Source organism: Eurypyga helias, unplaced genomic scaffold, assembly GCF_000690775.1.
Source record: "Eurypyga helias isolate BGI_N326 unplaced genomic scaffold, ASM69077v1 scaffold5356, whole genome shotgun sequence".
Taxonomy (NCBI): domain Eukaryota; kingdom Metazoa; phylum Chordata; class Aves; order Eurypygiformes; family Eurypygidae; genus Eurypyga; species Eurypyga helias.
In genome coordinates, this window is record NW_010255920.1 from 20,754 (window position 1) to 37,085 (window position 16,332).

Here is a 16,332-nt window from a genome sequence, read left to right on the forward strand (position 1 = left end):
GCTCCGTGGGAAGGAGGCACCTTTAAATCCTAAGGTCCTATGGACATAAAAGATATAAATGATGCAAATTATGCTGCAAGGAAAAAGACTCCCAATGTATTCATGTTTAACTTGCAAACTTCCCTAAACTATTCAACTATTCAGGAAGAATAATGCAATCTTAAATGAGCTTTGCAAAGAAATCTGCATTTCCCTGAATTTCAGAATAGGCAAGGAAGGAAAAATTAATCTTAAATAATGAGCAAATAAAAAAAAATAGTCCACAGTATCCTCAGATGTTGTTGTCAGTGGGTAACCCAGTCACACAAAATTAAAACTCTTTAACAATTTTTACTCATAATACTACAGTTGATGTAGGAGCCCTCAGACTTACACTGACTGTGTTGAGGCACTGTTCTACATACAAGACAAGCCTTTGCATAAAATCAGTTTTCTTTTTATCACCCAGTATTTAACTCACTCATTTATGTTTGGGACTTTAATACTATAAGAGAAAAGAGAAAATACATTCAAAGAAGTTCTTTTTTAAACATCAGTAAGACTGGCAGGAGAAATTCAGTCAGGAGGAAGAACAGCAGCATTCGAAATGACTTTGTAAAATGTGAAAAAAAAGTATTTAATTTGCAATCTTACCTTCATGCCAGAAGCAGAGCCATGTGGGCTGGGCAGGCGGCCTCCACAGGGACGCTTCACCTGTCCAGGGCTCCTCATGACATCCTCCGAGTTTCGGTGAAGGTCCCTGAAATTTTCCACCAGATGCAACTTTCCCCTTCTGGAGGGCACGCTGGCAGGAATCTCCACTGAAGCATCTCCATGGCAAAGGTTGGTTTTGCAGTTGGGATTTTTTGGTTTTCCCAGACACCGTATTTTACCTGAAGTCCAATCACTGTACAAATGACGCAGCCCCAAGAAAGTAAATACTTACCCTTCCTAACTCACAAGGAGTGCATTTCTGCCTTGCTCTCATAGTTCTTCCACATATTTAAAGAAAATTTTCTTTTTAACATTCTGTTTCAGTGATTTAAATAGAAGATGCTGCAGTAAACATTTTCCTTTTTAGAAGCCAGGAACTACTTTCAAAAGCAAAGCCCTGTGAAGGATCCTTAACGAGAAACATATCCAGTACATCTCTTTTTAAGACATTGCTTTCAAGTGTAAAAATGTTAACAATGAAAGGAGGGAGGAACAAAATAGGAAATAACAAGGTCTGGTGAAAAAAATCGTAAACCAAGAAGAATCAAATATAATTATCTGTAATGTATGAATTAAAATTGAAATCACAGTTACAAAAAGCCAAAATTAGTATGACAAATAGCTGGTATCTAAGTGTCCGATCCAAGTAGCGTCCTGCATAGGTAACTATGTTTCAGAGACATTACATTTGTTGAAGCTGGACTGAGTTATAAGGTACATCTGGCTGCTTCAGGCAGTGATGGTTCAGCGTTATTAAGGAGAAATTCATCTGTACAATCAGCTGTGCTACATTTGTGCCTCTAATTTATTTGCTTGTAGCACTGACCAGTAGCAGAAGCCTTAAAATAAATATTCAGTGGGGCTGGAAAGCTTTAAAGCTTTCCTCTGAAACATGCTGACTTTGGACTACAGCTAAGAGAGAGAGGACAAGCAGTTTTCTGCTCTTCCTGCAGAAAGCAGTTGAAGATAAGCTGGAGGAGTTAAGCAGGGGTTTACGAACTAGGAAAAGTTTGACGTTGGGGCCATTCTTTCCGAAGGTTGTCAGTTCTTTGGGCCGCCCATGAAGATTCAAGAGGTACCAGAAACTGCAGAGAGGATGACAGGATGACCAGTCTCAGCAGAACTACAGACCAGGAAATTCTTCAGGCACCTGTGACCTCTGTATCTTTGATTCAGGGACAGACGAGATCCTCAGTGGCATCTGCGGCCATTTCATGCAACAAAAGATTCAAAGTAAAACGTGATCCTTTGGCATCTCTTTCAGCAAAAACAATCCTGGCCACCCAGAAAATGGGATGCCCAAGAGGTAGTGCTAAGATGGTATCCTTCCATGGACACTGTAAGACTTCCTAATACATATTAAGGCACTCAGCACTTCTACTGGAACCAAAGCCTGGAGCACTGGTGGAAGCCTTTAGGCTGTGACCATTAACATCTAAGTACACCACTTTTAAACCTATCCTACATCAAACTTACAGTTTAGCACATAAAGAAGAACACTTTCAAGGACAAAGCTATTGATGGCATACACTGTCACCCCATGCTGTCATTTCAAAGGCGATAACATGGAAGAATCTTGCAATGCACTGCCAAAAAGGATTTTAGAAAACAGCTTTTCCCTCTGAAGAGCAACTTGAAAAACACTGTAAGAATTATTGTGTAACATCCGAGTGTCTCCTGTACCAAATCATGATGCAAAAATATTTTTTTTTAATTTCTTGTTACCAGTTGTCTGCAAATTCTGTATTAGAGGCAACTATCTTCTTCTGGCCCTTTGCTTGTAGTAAGAAACAAAAATACTGTTTATTATTATAAGCTTAACTCCACCTTTGTTCATACAACTGCTGTCCTGTTATCCTTTAATGGTAATTCACAGGTGGAATAGAGAACAGAGATTGGCCTTTGATAATGAAACCTAGTTTACCAGTAATTAGTCTTCTTTAGGATGCATGGTCTATAATTAAATCTGTTCTGAGGATACACCTACACCTTATCACTCCATACTGCAGAGATTTTCCTTTTGCAGTAACCGTGGAGGACGTATTCACGCTGTTGTCATCACCTCTGGCACAACGGCATAAAAAAACACAGCATGCCATACACTATTTTAATTCTTTCTCAGCCACAGAGACACTGTCTAAAACACTGAAGCGAACTCTGCTAGTAGAACTCAGGGCATCTTCTTTCTTTCTTTTACCTCTCAAATTAATATCCACGTTTGTTCACGCTGTGTGACTTTATACAATTACCTGCCATAAATCATCTAGGCAAGAGGTTCTTGATGTCCCTTACACAAACAACACTTCTAGACTGACTCTACCAAGTGCTGTGGCAGCTCTTGAGGCAGCTCATCAGAGATGGCACAGGGCCTGGGCAAAGAATGGTGGATATACAGCAGTTCAAGAACTCAGCAGTCTCACAGAAGCTGTACACTCCGTTCGAACTATCAATTCCTAAGTTGACTAACCATCCATCTAGATAACCACTGGACTGTCAGGGATATACACAGTCTGCATGGTCTGAGAATGTCTGGACTACAAATACAGAGGGAGCTCTTTTGCTGCTAAAGATAAAAAATAAGGCATGTTTCTCAGAAGCATGAAGAAACGTGAGGGAAAACATAAATAAACTACAGTGACGTTAAGACACCACCTTCAGCAAAAATGATGGCTGCATCTTAAGAGATTGGTCTGTCTGGAGAATAAGGCCAAAGAAGGAACCACAGAGGTATGAATTTCTCTCATTTTTCTGACCAAGAAGATGACAACAAAGCAAGCCACCATTTTTGGAGAAAGAGAATCCATGAGAACATGGAACACCAAATTCAAATTCTCGTAATTTGGTTGCTTGGTGGAGGGGAAAGGTCTTGATTATGTTAAAGCTCAAGGCTGAGATGGATGTTAAACTGACTTCAGTAAGGGTAAGGAACTTACAACAAAGGACTAGACTGCTTCAGTTTGAGCTGGTAACATGGAACAGTCTGAATGATGGGAAGGGGAGGAAGACCAAAAAACACATCAACCCCAAAGCCTAAAGCAGTTAATAACGTGCATGCTCTTCCGTCACTTCTAAGGCTGTCTCTGACAAGAGAGAAATAGGAGTGCTGAAAGAGCCAGCCTTCTTGCATCTGCAGCACAGAGAAAAGCATTTCAAGTGCCAGTTGAGCCAAACAGCCCACATTCTACAATAACAGGTACAGGATTAGTAGCAGAAGTCTCTCTAAAAAAAGGGAGGAGGCCTTGATATTAAAATTCTGCCCCTCCACTGCAGTGGATATCCTTCATCCTGCATACCTTGACCGAAACTGGGAACACAGGGCCTGGAGGATAAGCTTTAACCACATTATCAGGGAATTGCTGAATTACTATCATGAAAGTGTTGAAGACACATGAACGAGTGTTCAAGGAAAAGTGAAATTAGTGCTGTGAGACACAAACTGCTCTCTATCAACTGATGTAACAACCTACTCCTGATACTGGTAGAGCTCAGAAAGACTTTTTGAGAAAGCTGGGGAGGGCTTGGTAGATGAACTACTAATAAATGAGTTTAGTTCTCTGTGACCCTCTGCCAAGGGCTAATCAAATTGTGGAAGAGAGAAAGAAAACCTATGCACACCCTCTCCAGGTTAACAAGTTTAAAAAAGGATAGTTGGGCGGTGAGGTACTCACTTGACTGAACCCATTTAGATACGATGGAAAAGCCTTGCATGCAGTTCAGATGAAGTGGAACTCTGATACTGACGTGAAGCTTCCAGTCCTTTGGCCAGCCCCTGTTTGATCCTGTCACCCAAACGGACAGTCAAACCCTAAGGGAACACAGCTAATGCTGCTTCTTGAAAAGGTAGAGAAAATGTGTCGTTCTCCAGTGGAAATTGCCTTGATACTGCCACCACAAGATAAAGTTCTCACACTTCAAGGAACAGCAATGCTGACTCAGGGACTTTTGTCTGTGCAGGAATCCCTTGGTCACTTGGATTGAGAGGTCCTGCCTTCATCTTATCACGATGGAAAGGTTAGGGGGAAGTGCTTCCTTGAACACAAGCCTTAGGACAACCATTTCTGGTTATGGCAGAATGAAAGCTCCCTCGGTGCCAAGGATGGTGCCAAGGATTCCAACTTAGCCCATATTACTGTTTTGTGGTTTTGGCCTCCCAGATCAGAATAGGCTTTGTGGCTTCTTAGGCTACCATCTAAGCTCCTGATGCCCTCCCATGCCACATTTCAAAGTACGGCAAAAGGATCACACAGAGGCATGCCTTACTCTGAGGCAGTAAAGGCAGCTCATACAGGTGATAAGATATAATTCAAATCTCACTGATCAGACAAGGCAAAAAGGTAATCCTGAAAGAAGACACTGATGAAGATTAAATGAGTAAGAAATAACTTGGTTGGCCATTGTGAAAAACTGAAACAGCTCTAGGTAACTTCTGTCAAATATAACGTGCTGAGACTAAGAGAAGACGGCTGCAAGTGCAGGTACCATAAAGAGCAAACATCCCCCAAGACTGAGCGATAAGGTCCATATAAACCCAGTGCAATGGGAAAAAAAAAAAGGAATTTAAAGATTTTCTTAGTGGAGCAGGAGATGTAACACATTCCTCTTTACTCTTAACTCTGCAGGCTCAGAATAAATAATTATTTTTTTCAGAATGAAAAAATGAATTTAAAAATCCAACTAAATATGGCCTATTGTATAAAAAATGTGACTTTTCAGAACAGAAGTGCCCTTCTATTAGATATTAGATAGAATATTCTGTATTTTATCAATATGGAAATGTTTACATTTAATATAGTACAACAGGCTGCTAGGTTAGTTTGCCTTTTTTTTCACTTATGAAATCAGAGATTTGCTCACAGATCTTGTGACTCTTAATTTTCTTTCCCCAGAACCCATTGCTTCAGAGTCTTCAAAGGAAGTGTTGTTACTGAGTCTCAGGAATTTTCACCCATCAGTCTTCCAAATTCCATCAGGATTGATTGAAAATTTCAGATTTCGCCTTGAGAACACATACAGGAAAATGTAATTTTTATGTTATGATATTTTATTTATTTTTTTAATGGGGCATGCCTCATGCTCTTTATTGCTTTGGCCAAGTCCAGGCCTGAAAACATGGTAGGGCTGTTACACAGGTAGCACAGCAGAAGCTTGTGTTCACTCTCTTTTTGTGCAGAACAGCTACTTCTGAACTCTGAGTGGCAAATTATAAAGATTGGTTAATGTTAGTACCACATGCTCAGCAGTAAGCTACTTGTGACAAGAACCAAGTTTTCACTGTGTATCACTTTAGTGTTTAGGCAATGAGGCTCTGGCTTTTAACATATGCTGCTAGGATGCTACAGTTGTATCCTATTGAGCCAAATTAATCCCTGATAAAATACCACTAATTTCAACTGGATTTCAGTCCAGTCATAGGGTCTCTCTTAGATATAGATTTTGTAAACGACAAAGTTTACAAAGGAGCCCATTTTTCAGCTTCAAATAATGTGCTAATGTAAGAGAGAATATTTCATATGATGGAGCATTCTGGATCTTCCAGTGATCATAAAATGATGGAGTTTCAACTAAATAGAAGGAAAAGAAATGCAGGTATGCAGCTTTGTTTCTTAATTTCAAAATGGCAAACTCTGCCAAATGTTCCCTTAGAAAATAGCCTGAACTCAGGGACTTGAACATGAAGATGTCTGTCATTTTCTCAAGTTAGAAAAATCACGGAACATACAGTGTGTACGTAAAAATCTATAAAAGTATAGTATATTCCAGATGAAAGTATCTCAGGTAGTATTTCTTTACTGACTTAGTGCAACAAGTAGGTGCATACTAATGACATTTGTTGATGGCATGAAGTTGAGACAATTAACACAGGAATCAATTAGGATACCACACAGGAAGACAAGGACACCTGAATGCTTAAGATTAACAGAAATAGGTTGTAATTCAGTAGCAACTGATGTGCGAGGTCATACACTTTAGAATAACTGACAGTTACCTCTATTATCATCCAGGGATCTCCTCAGCTGGACAGGACAAGCAGAAGAAAGATAACCATCCTGACAAAGGATGGTTGTGATCCGCCAACCTAATGTGCCTGTGAATACATGTGATGCTGGGAGACCGCAGACAAATTATTTCCAGCAGCTGTACAAAGTCCTCATAAGGCAGCACTTAAAAGCCTGCATATAATTCTGTGTGGAAAGATGAGGAAAAAGACATTCACCTGGTATCAGATGGGAATATCTGAAATCCAGGGGAAAAGAGAAGCTGCCTCCTAAGAGGTGACTCCGAGAGCTTGACTTGATGATCCTATTTATCAAAACTGAGCCAGGAACATCGTGGCAGTTTATGAAGGCACACCACTGAGTCCAGTGGAGAGTCACCATGCTGGTCAGGGGCTGGAGCACATAATATAGAAAGAAAGACTGAAGGAACTACGTTTGTCCAGTCCGGAGGAGAGAAGGCTCAGTGGAGACTCTGTTGTAGCTTACTGCTACCTGAAGGATACCAGAGAAGACAGGTCAACTCTTCTAAAGCGTTCACAGTGCTACGATGAAAAGCAATGGATATTGTTGGAACATGGAAAATTCTGATTAGACATAAAGAATTTTTATTTTTTTTAACCATAAGGAATGTCAAATCAGGTGTCCAGAGAGGCTGTGGGACCTCCATCCTTGGAGGGTGTCCAACAGTCAACTCGAAACGGCCCTGAGCAACCTGACCTGACTAGACCTGCTTTGAGCAGGGGATGGACCAGATGAACTTCAGAGGTCCTTTGCAACCCAAAATATTTCATGATTCTGTGAAAATGCATTAAAAAGGAGAGAAAATGCATTAAAAAGGAGAAAAAATGCCTCACCGCTTAAACCTTAAAAATACTGACACAAAGAAAGACCGTAGTTAACTTTAGGGAGCAAAATGAACAGGTTTACAATCAAAAATGTTCTTAACAGCAAGGACCACAAAAATCTACTTACTTTTGAAATAAAATTAGATCAATTTCTGAAATGGAGTGGAATGGAAAGGACTGGACTAGCAACCCCGAAAGTGCCACATTCTTACAATCTGTGGTGATGCTTAGTTGTGACAAGCCTAAATGTATTTTTGAAACAGTATTTCTGAATGACTGATGACATTTTTATACAAACTTATGAAGCAGCGAAGGAGTATGTACCAACACAACAATTCAGCAAGGTTTTCTCCCAGTATGAAATACTCAAAAGCCACAGAAAGAATTTCACTGGTACTTGCAGCAACAGAGCAGCACAGGCGATCCCGCTCCCAGGGCTGCCAGAAGGAGCGTGCCGAGTGCGAGCACCCACCACCGAGATAATTCAGCCTGCAGCCTTCCGCTGAGCTGCCCTCAAGAGTGGGTCCAAGTGCTATGTGAATTAGTCTAGGAAACCAAATTTTTCTCCTACAGACAACAGATTAAGCTTCTGATGCTGTGTTTCTGGAGATGCTTCTCTGCAGTCAGAGGAAAAACCACGTCTTGGTTTCACAGTGAAGTGCGTCACCCTATGCAAGAAAGTATTTCCTCAGCAGAACCTTGATTTTGTTGGTTTGGTCTTTCTAGTTCAGCAGAGGAAGCTTCTCATGTGCTTCAGGGGAATGGGTAAGTTTTCAAAGCAGAGCAGTTACACTCTTTGCACATGACACTAAGAGAAACAGACGAAAATTATCTACAGCAGTCTGGAGAATGGTATTCTGCACTTTTCACAAGGGCCGCTGCTCCTCGGCGACTGCAAAGTTCCACAGATGCTCTTGTGAAAGCCTATTTGTCAGGCGAAATGAGAGCTCCTGCTCTGGCTGTCTCCCAGGCGCGAGACTACAAAATGTTTTTCAGAAAGGTTCGGATGGGAGAGATTATTCACAAACTGCCTTTATCATCACTCAGAGAAGAACTGCCTCTGGCTGGAAATATTTCAGAGATATTTATTGTATTCTGAAAACTTTGTTTTATTTCTAACTTATTTACAATAGTTAAACATTCAGAATCATAAAATATGAAGTATAAAATATTTAACAAAATAGATGCAGTTCATGTTGTTCAGGTGCACCATAGATATACGATGAAACAGTACACAGCACAGGAATTTCCTGATGGTTCTCTCTCTCGTTTACCAGGGAAAGGAGTGTGTACACCTGCCCTACATTTTCTGGACTGACCAGTATGGCATCAACCCTGCATTTCAAAGAGAATGACGACACTCTGGTGTCCGTGTCCTCGGTCTCTAACAGTTACCTTCGCTATCTGAAATGCAACACTGTAATGCTGAATATATCAGATACCCTCCAAACTTGGTATTATTTTCAATACCTTGTTTTATTTTTTTTTAATATAGAACTTCCTAGAAAAGAAGAATCAGGTAATTCAGGCCATATGAACAAAAGAGTCATTTATTATATATATATTCTCTAGTAAGTTATAATAGTCTCTTGGATTTTAAATGTCTTTTTGCTATTTTCAATGCTTAAAAATTATAATTTTAAAACATTAAATATTGTGTTATGTACATTACGATTTAATTTCTCATTTCTAAACGTGGAGCATTCTCCAAGTAAAAACTTGGATGAAACAGAAAACAACTTCATTGACATAACAGGCTTTAAAAGTTCACTTCATACAACCATAGATTTGACTATATGAAAAATAGCCAAACATCAATTTGCTCCTATATGGGGTTTTTCCTGTTCAGATTTCTAGTCTTGGGGAGAGGGGGTTTTTTGGCTTTTCTTTTTGTATAAACAAAAGAACAGATCTGGTCATCACTTTTGTCAGTGTTCAGTATTTGAACCTTTTTTTTTTTTTTTAAATCTCATACCTATTTTATATAAAATAACAAAATATACAGAGAAAGCTGAGTTTGTTACATTAGTTCATACACACAGGGTAAATAAAAGTTTTTTATGTATGGCTTTGCAAAGGTAGATTATGAAGTGACTTTTGTATTTTATTTATTTAAAAGCATTTTAAGAGAACGTGTTAGTGTGCTTACAATAGCGGCCATGGTAGTCGAATGTCGAGCCAAGAGTTTAATGCTAGGATCACCGGAGGTCTTGCCTGACACTGCTTCTGCAGCCTTCAGAAGACAAATGTAGTTTATTACAACCTCGTCTATCTTAGCTATAATTTCCTGCTGCTGTGTTTCAGAGTTCATGACTTTAACTAAACGCATGCAGGCTTCTGTTAAGCAACAGAGTACTTGAAAGCTGGAAGTCATAGCTAAAAGCATTTCCTCAGGGCTTTTATCAGCCATGGCCATTTTCCTGCAGGCACTTCCCAACTGTCTCGATTCCATAGATAACAGTTGTTTGTACTTAGAAAGTTTAAGGTCATATGTTTCTGGGTGTAAATCTTCTCTCTTGCCCATACTTGCTCGGACCAGTGAGAGTAGCTCATTGGCATCCTTTTGTGCTGCAATAAATCCATCAGGCATTGCATACGTCTTGTCTTTCATCACATTTATTTGCGTGATTCGTGCGTCAAAGGCCACATCGTTGAGATTCACATCCATCTGGCCACCTTGGATGTCAGCACTGCTCTTCTCGTGCGCGTTGACTGTCTCATCTTGCTCAGCACCTGCTGGGGACTCCAAGACTTCCTGCTCATTTTCACTGGAAAACGACTCACCGACTGGTTCCGCGAGCTCACATGGGACCTGCGGTTCGAAGAGACATGAGAGCTGATGGCTGCCTCCGTCATCTTCATCATCGTTGTCATCGTCTCCTCTGCTTAGGAAACAATAGCTAAAGGGGCCACGACACCTCCAGGCGCTGATGTCCAGCTTCCGCAAGGGCAACGTTCGACACTGCTTGGAGTCCTTCTGACTGACGCCTGCGCCCAAACACCTCTCACTGTCCTTTCTATCAGTGCTGACATACATACAACTCTGGGAGTAACTTTTTGACAGCTTTTTGCCCAGGGGGAGTTCCACCCTTCTCTCCGATTTGGATTCCTCCCTTCGGGTGATGTCCAGGCATTTCAAGCTGGCTGCGGCTGCCTTCTTCTCCAACAGCATCTCAATGCCTGCAGATCCTCCAGTGATGCTGCTGCTGCGTCTCAGCACCTTCCTGCTGTGCGGCATCCTGAGGCTTCCTCCTATCATGTCATATGGCCGTAAACTAACTGTTGCCCCACAAGCCTGATTTACTTTGGGAATGTCACAAGAGTCTTGATTTTGACTTGGCACCTTTGATTCTGATAGCATGGATGATAGCATGATGGAGTCAGCTAGAGGCTGTCTAGGAAAAGCTGTAGGCATGCCTCCTTGTCTTCCCTTTTCAGGCTCTGTGAAAGCTACACTAGGGGTAGTAGAAGAGCAGACAGAATAATTAAGCATCACCCTGATAATATTCAGAGGCTGAACTTTTAAGTATCTTTAACAGTCAGGACAAATGGACTCCTGGTATTTTCCAGTAGTCTCCATTCTCAAAATATTTAACAAAAAATTCATTGCTAGTTCCTTGTGCCTTTTGTATTTCACTAAGATGCCTCTTAAAATCTATCAACAAATTCTAACTTAAGAACAGTTAATTGTTCATTCCATTGCAGCAGATTCATTTAATAAAAGGAATAGAAAACCATCTAAAAAAACTTCTTAAACCTCCCCCAGTATATGGATTGGATGTTTTCTATTAAATAATTACATTAATATTTTCAGATTAAAATACCTTCTCCAACTATATGTGGCTTTTTGGCAAAAATATAACATTTCTCATTCTTGCTCCTAATCTCTTCCACTTTTGGATTTTCATGCTTTCACACGCTATAGCTACATGTGGGTTGCAACCCACGAAGAAGGAAACATTTAAAACCCAACTGAAAGAACTTCCAGTGCTATCTCTGAATAACAGTGCATTTTTTTACAACAGTAAGTTTATAAAGTCTCTTGAAATTCAAACTTTAAAATGCGGTAATGGTTCTGTATGTAAATTATTCTTTAAGGAAACACCTACTATCAGACGGTGAAGTAAATACACGCTTAATAAGATAGTGGCATTTTCTCATCCCTACGTTCAGAGGTTTTTATTCATACTAGCATGTTTTTGACAATCTGCTAAAATAGCATATAAGATACATAATAAATGAATCACAGTTTTTTCTCTCCTACATTAATATACCTTGTGAAGCAATTTTAAAACAAATATGCTGGAACTTAAGAAGTGACTACAGATTTTGGAAAGGCTTCCAAAGAGTGGAAGAGAGGCCTCTCCATTAATGTCCCCCCACTCCAAATACTTTTAACTGTAATGAGAGTTTTTTTTTTTTTTAAATAAATTGTAAGAAGCTCATAAGAACATGTGCAAGGAAAATGAATAGATACAGTGAAGGTCTAATCCTCTAATCCCACTGTCTGCTACAGTTCGACCACGTGGTTTCAGGTAAAGATAATGCAAATGTCACATCTACCCCTCAAGCTTAGCATGCAGCTTTAGAAACAAATGTAAGAAACGCTTTATTACTCCTGTACCTGTAGTTTCTTTTATCTTAGGGATCCGATGACATCCTTCTCTCAAAGTGCCAAACAGTGGTTCAGCATTAATCGCTGAATGCACGACAGGCACCGTCATTCTGTGACACACCGCTTCAGGCTGCTGGTGCAGGTCCTTGTATGTCGTTCCATGGTTGGGAAGAATGGCAGCTCTTTCATCTGCTGGAATATAGGCAATGCCCTTCATCGACGGGTCAGAGATAATGTGCTTAACATCAGAGGTACAGAGAGGAGACTCAACGGGGGTAGCACACGTGCTACTGCCTGTGCTGCATCCTGCATCCACTGAGGAGCACTGAGAGCTTTGCAGTGAGAAGTGGCCTTCGCTTTGCAGAGACGACATGCGCTTAGCCAAGTGATACTCACAAAGTCTGGCCACGTTCTGCTCAGCTTCTGGGAGCTTTGAAGGGTGGTCGTCTGCAGACAAATTGGTATCTTCTGCGTCGTTTAGGTCTTTGGCTGAAGACACGGTAGTCATATCTGACAGAAAGTTTTCACCTTGGCTAAGCCCTGAGGTATCATCCTGATCCACCTCAGGATCCACTTCATCCTTACAGTCAGTTTCTGTTTTACCAAGGACAGGAACTCTTGGAAAAGTCTTCCCGTTCACTGTTTCTGGGCTTGGCTTATCTGCTGCACCATCATCGGCAGCGTACCATCTTTGGCGAAAGGCAGTTCTCTCCACATTAAAAGTGCTTAGGCGCTGACCGTCTCTTGCTGAAAGAGTTCCAAATTTAGCTTTTAGATCCTCATCAGCCTCTGCTTTCTTAGTCCCCTGTTGCTTTTTCACAGTGGCACTGCCATCGGAGGGTGCTTTTACTTCGCTGTCTGTCATCTTATTTTTCCTTTTACTAGTGCAAGAATATACCAAGGATCCCATGTGCAATTTGCTAAAATAATCAGTGACAGATTTTGTTTCCATGGTCTCTGGCTCCATTTCCATGTTATCTGAATGCAGAATCTGCTTTGAAGGCACAACTTTGGACTGTAGCTCTGCAGCCTGACGACCAGCCAAAGGCTGTGAGGGCTTCATACCTGGCCCTCCAGCCTGACCCTTACCAATGGGAAACTCAGTCTGCTCTTCCACAAGGGGTTGGTAGCCTTCACTTGTGGTCAAAAACATGCGTGCCGTGTTTTCCGACTGTTTCTGTGCCGCGGCTAGTTCAGAGCTTTCAGTCATTTCAGAGGAATTTGTTTCATTGCCAGAATCTGAAGATGACTCAGGGCTATATGCTCGCAGGATAGCTACACCTGCAAGCCACAAAAAATAAGAGTCAATTAAATGACAGCAGCTGAAGCACCTGGATAAGTGACAAGGAAAGGGTGTGTGTTAGAGACAAAAATATGCTTGGTAAGAATACTCTGACTTTATTGCACAGTTCCCGGGACAGGTAGTTTAGTAACATAATGGTAGTTCCATTAAATAATATGGAATATGTTGTATGCAAAATGATGGCCAAAAAAAAAGAAAACAAACAAAAAAACCCAACCCTCATGAAATGGGGATGGATGGGATGGGATGATTTTCAATGAATAAATGTAACTATGGTGAAAGAACCTGAATTGTCATTCGTCTGCTGTTCCTCTGAAGCAGCCAAAGCTTCTAGTGCTTGAAGCGTAGAGACTACAGCATCATCTATCCCCTTCTCACACTTCCCCTCTGTATTAGTAGGGACAGCGTCGATAAGCGACACTGGAATGTCATCACTGCCCAGATTGCTGGCTTGCTCCTTGTTGTCTCTAGGCTGTGTTGCTTGATTCTGAGAGTCTTCCTCATCTGAACTGTCCCTGAAGCCAGGTGGAGGAGCAGCAATGGCCATGTTTAAGGTATGCAATAGGAAATCATCTTCATTATCATCACCTTCTGGAGGTGGAAGTGAAGTCAAATCAATAATGTCATCACTAGAACCAGAAAGGCTGAGAAGAGCAGGCCTATTGATTTCTCCTACCATAATGTCTTCCTCACAGCTTACTTCATCTTCGTCTTCAGCATCATCTGTGTTTTCTGCATAACAAATATCATGCAGCAAAGGCTCTTCTATCCCTTCCGCAGCTCCAAATATTTTACCATCGTTTATAGTTGCGTAAACAGAATTTGTAGCAAACTGAAGGCTTTCAGCATCCGGTGCCAACTCCAGGCCTTTAATATCATTTGCGTTACTAATATAAATGGCTCTTTGTTTTTCTAATACTTCTGGACTTTCATCCAAAAGCCTTTCATAGCCAAGAGTCTGGGGATTGATACCATCCAAGTTGTGATCTCCAAATATAAAGGAAACTTTTGCTCCCCGGGGGGAGTCCTGTGCTTTCTTGGTAGATTCCAAACCTGAGAGTGACAGCAGTGAAGGCTGATTAAAATTTCTGCTTGCTTCTGCTTCAGTGGGGTCACTTGGCTTAGCCAGATGCTGATCAAATCCACCTGAATTATAAGTATTTTCTATGTACAGATGTCTGTGTTCTTTTTGACATAACAGACTTTCAGAAACATCTACAGTCTTTTGTTTTGGATCAGCAAAGGACATTTGAGTCTCTTGATCTCCTTCAGCCAGGAAAGTGGTAGTTTTTGGTATACAATTCCACTCAGAAGCAAGAAGATGATGCTTTCCTCTGTTTTCAATTCCTATGACATGGTGAAATAAAATCAACATTGTGAAATCATAGAGCAAAGTCATGTAATTTTTAAACAATTACTTGTTGATAGTGAACAATAAACATTCTGAATAGGAAGTCTGGGCCACCAACACTTCAGAAAAGCACTTTCAAACTCACTTCTGCTCTAAGTTGATTTAATGACCTGAAGTTTAACTGGTACTTTTGTACTTAAGTACAAAACTAAACCTCAGCTAGGTACAAATGCTTTTCCAGAAATTCTAACACAAAACCCAATCCCCAGCTAGTGTCTCCAACACTGTATGTGTTCTTACAAAAGACATATGCATACCAAGTAATAACACTCACAGACAGCATGCTCCTGTTTCACCGCAGTATGAAAGACATTCATCACCTGGTTTATTTTACTATTAAGATACTATCATAGGCTGAGCATTAGAACACTATAAAGCTGAACTGATATTCTGTGGTGCTAGGTCTGAGCCAGCAATCAGATCTCATTTGGCATAGCCTTGTATTTATCTGGAGGTGCGCTGGCTTAAGCCAGCCTCTCTTATAAACATTGGACCATCATTAACACACCATGCAACGAATACCTGTTTCTCGGCTCCCTGTATTTTTCTTGTTAGCCATGTTAAATATGGAGCGCCTTGAGTCAACCAGCAGTCTATAGTATCCAGCAGTTAGGCACGCAAGATTCATCGCATCGGATGACTCCATCAGTAGAGTAATAGGCTAAGAAGAATACAACCAAGTCTTGGTTAAGGCTGTTCCTCCTCTGTTTACCTGCTGACAATACTACTATAGGGATGCAAAAGGAATTACATCACAAGCGCCACAGTGAAAAATACACATGAGAACTTATTTTCCTCACTACCAATATCAAACATTTAGAAAAGACTGGAGTTGCAGTAAGGTAGAAATCCAACTGGGCACTTAAGGAGCTGATTTTGCTCTCTTTCTGAATAAAACTATTTTGAGATTCTTGCTTCATCTTTTCTTGCACAGACATTACTCTCACCAAAGCACTGTTTACTGTTACTATGAAACTGCCAAGGGCTAAGAACCCTTATATTAGGTGCTGGAGTCTTGCATTAGTATGGGAATCCACAGTTTCTCAGAAAATGAGGTGCCCTAAGCACATGTAAAGAAGCAAAACACAGGAAGAAAACAGTCAGGGCAAGTTCAGGTTCAAAAAATACAGTAGTGAGGTTAAAGTTATCATTATACGGCAGTGACAGTGAATATTACAAGGACAAGTTAAAAGATTCTAGTGTTTGTGGCCTCACATTACTTAAAATACAAGTGATGAAAATAACCCCAGATAAACGGAGACAAAGAGGATGGAGAAAGATCCTCAGAAGGGAGATCAGCAAATATAACAAACTCAATGCCTTTAGACAAAAAAAGTCAGGCCTAACAGAAAAATGAGAGACCTCAGAGCTTTGAAAAACTATGTCTGCCAGGCTAGCGAGCACCAATGGGGTTGGATGAGGAGCCAAGCGAGGGCTTGTGTGTGAGGATTAACGGGAGGGTGGGGACA

General features: G+C 40.8%; 1 protein-coding gene across 1 annotated transcript; it reads right to left on the reverse strand.

Annotated features, from left to right (window-relative positions):
- Nucleotides 1–9,292: 9,292 nt before the first annotated feature.
- On the reverse strand, nucleotides 9,293–15,524 carry FRMPD4 (FERM and PDZ domain containing 4; the record flags this gene model as incomplete). Its single annotated transcript, XM_010153470.1, has 4 exons — nucleotides 9,293–10,984; nucleotides 12,159–13,430; nucleotides 13,738–14,799; nucleotides 15,386–15,524. Coding segments are annotated over 4 exons (3,819 nt in total), but the record flags the coding sequence as incomplete, so codon positions are not given.
- Nucleotides 15,525–16,332: the final 808 nt, after the last annotated feature.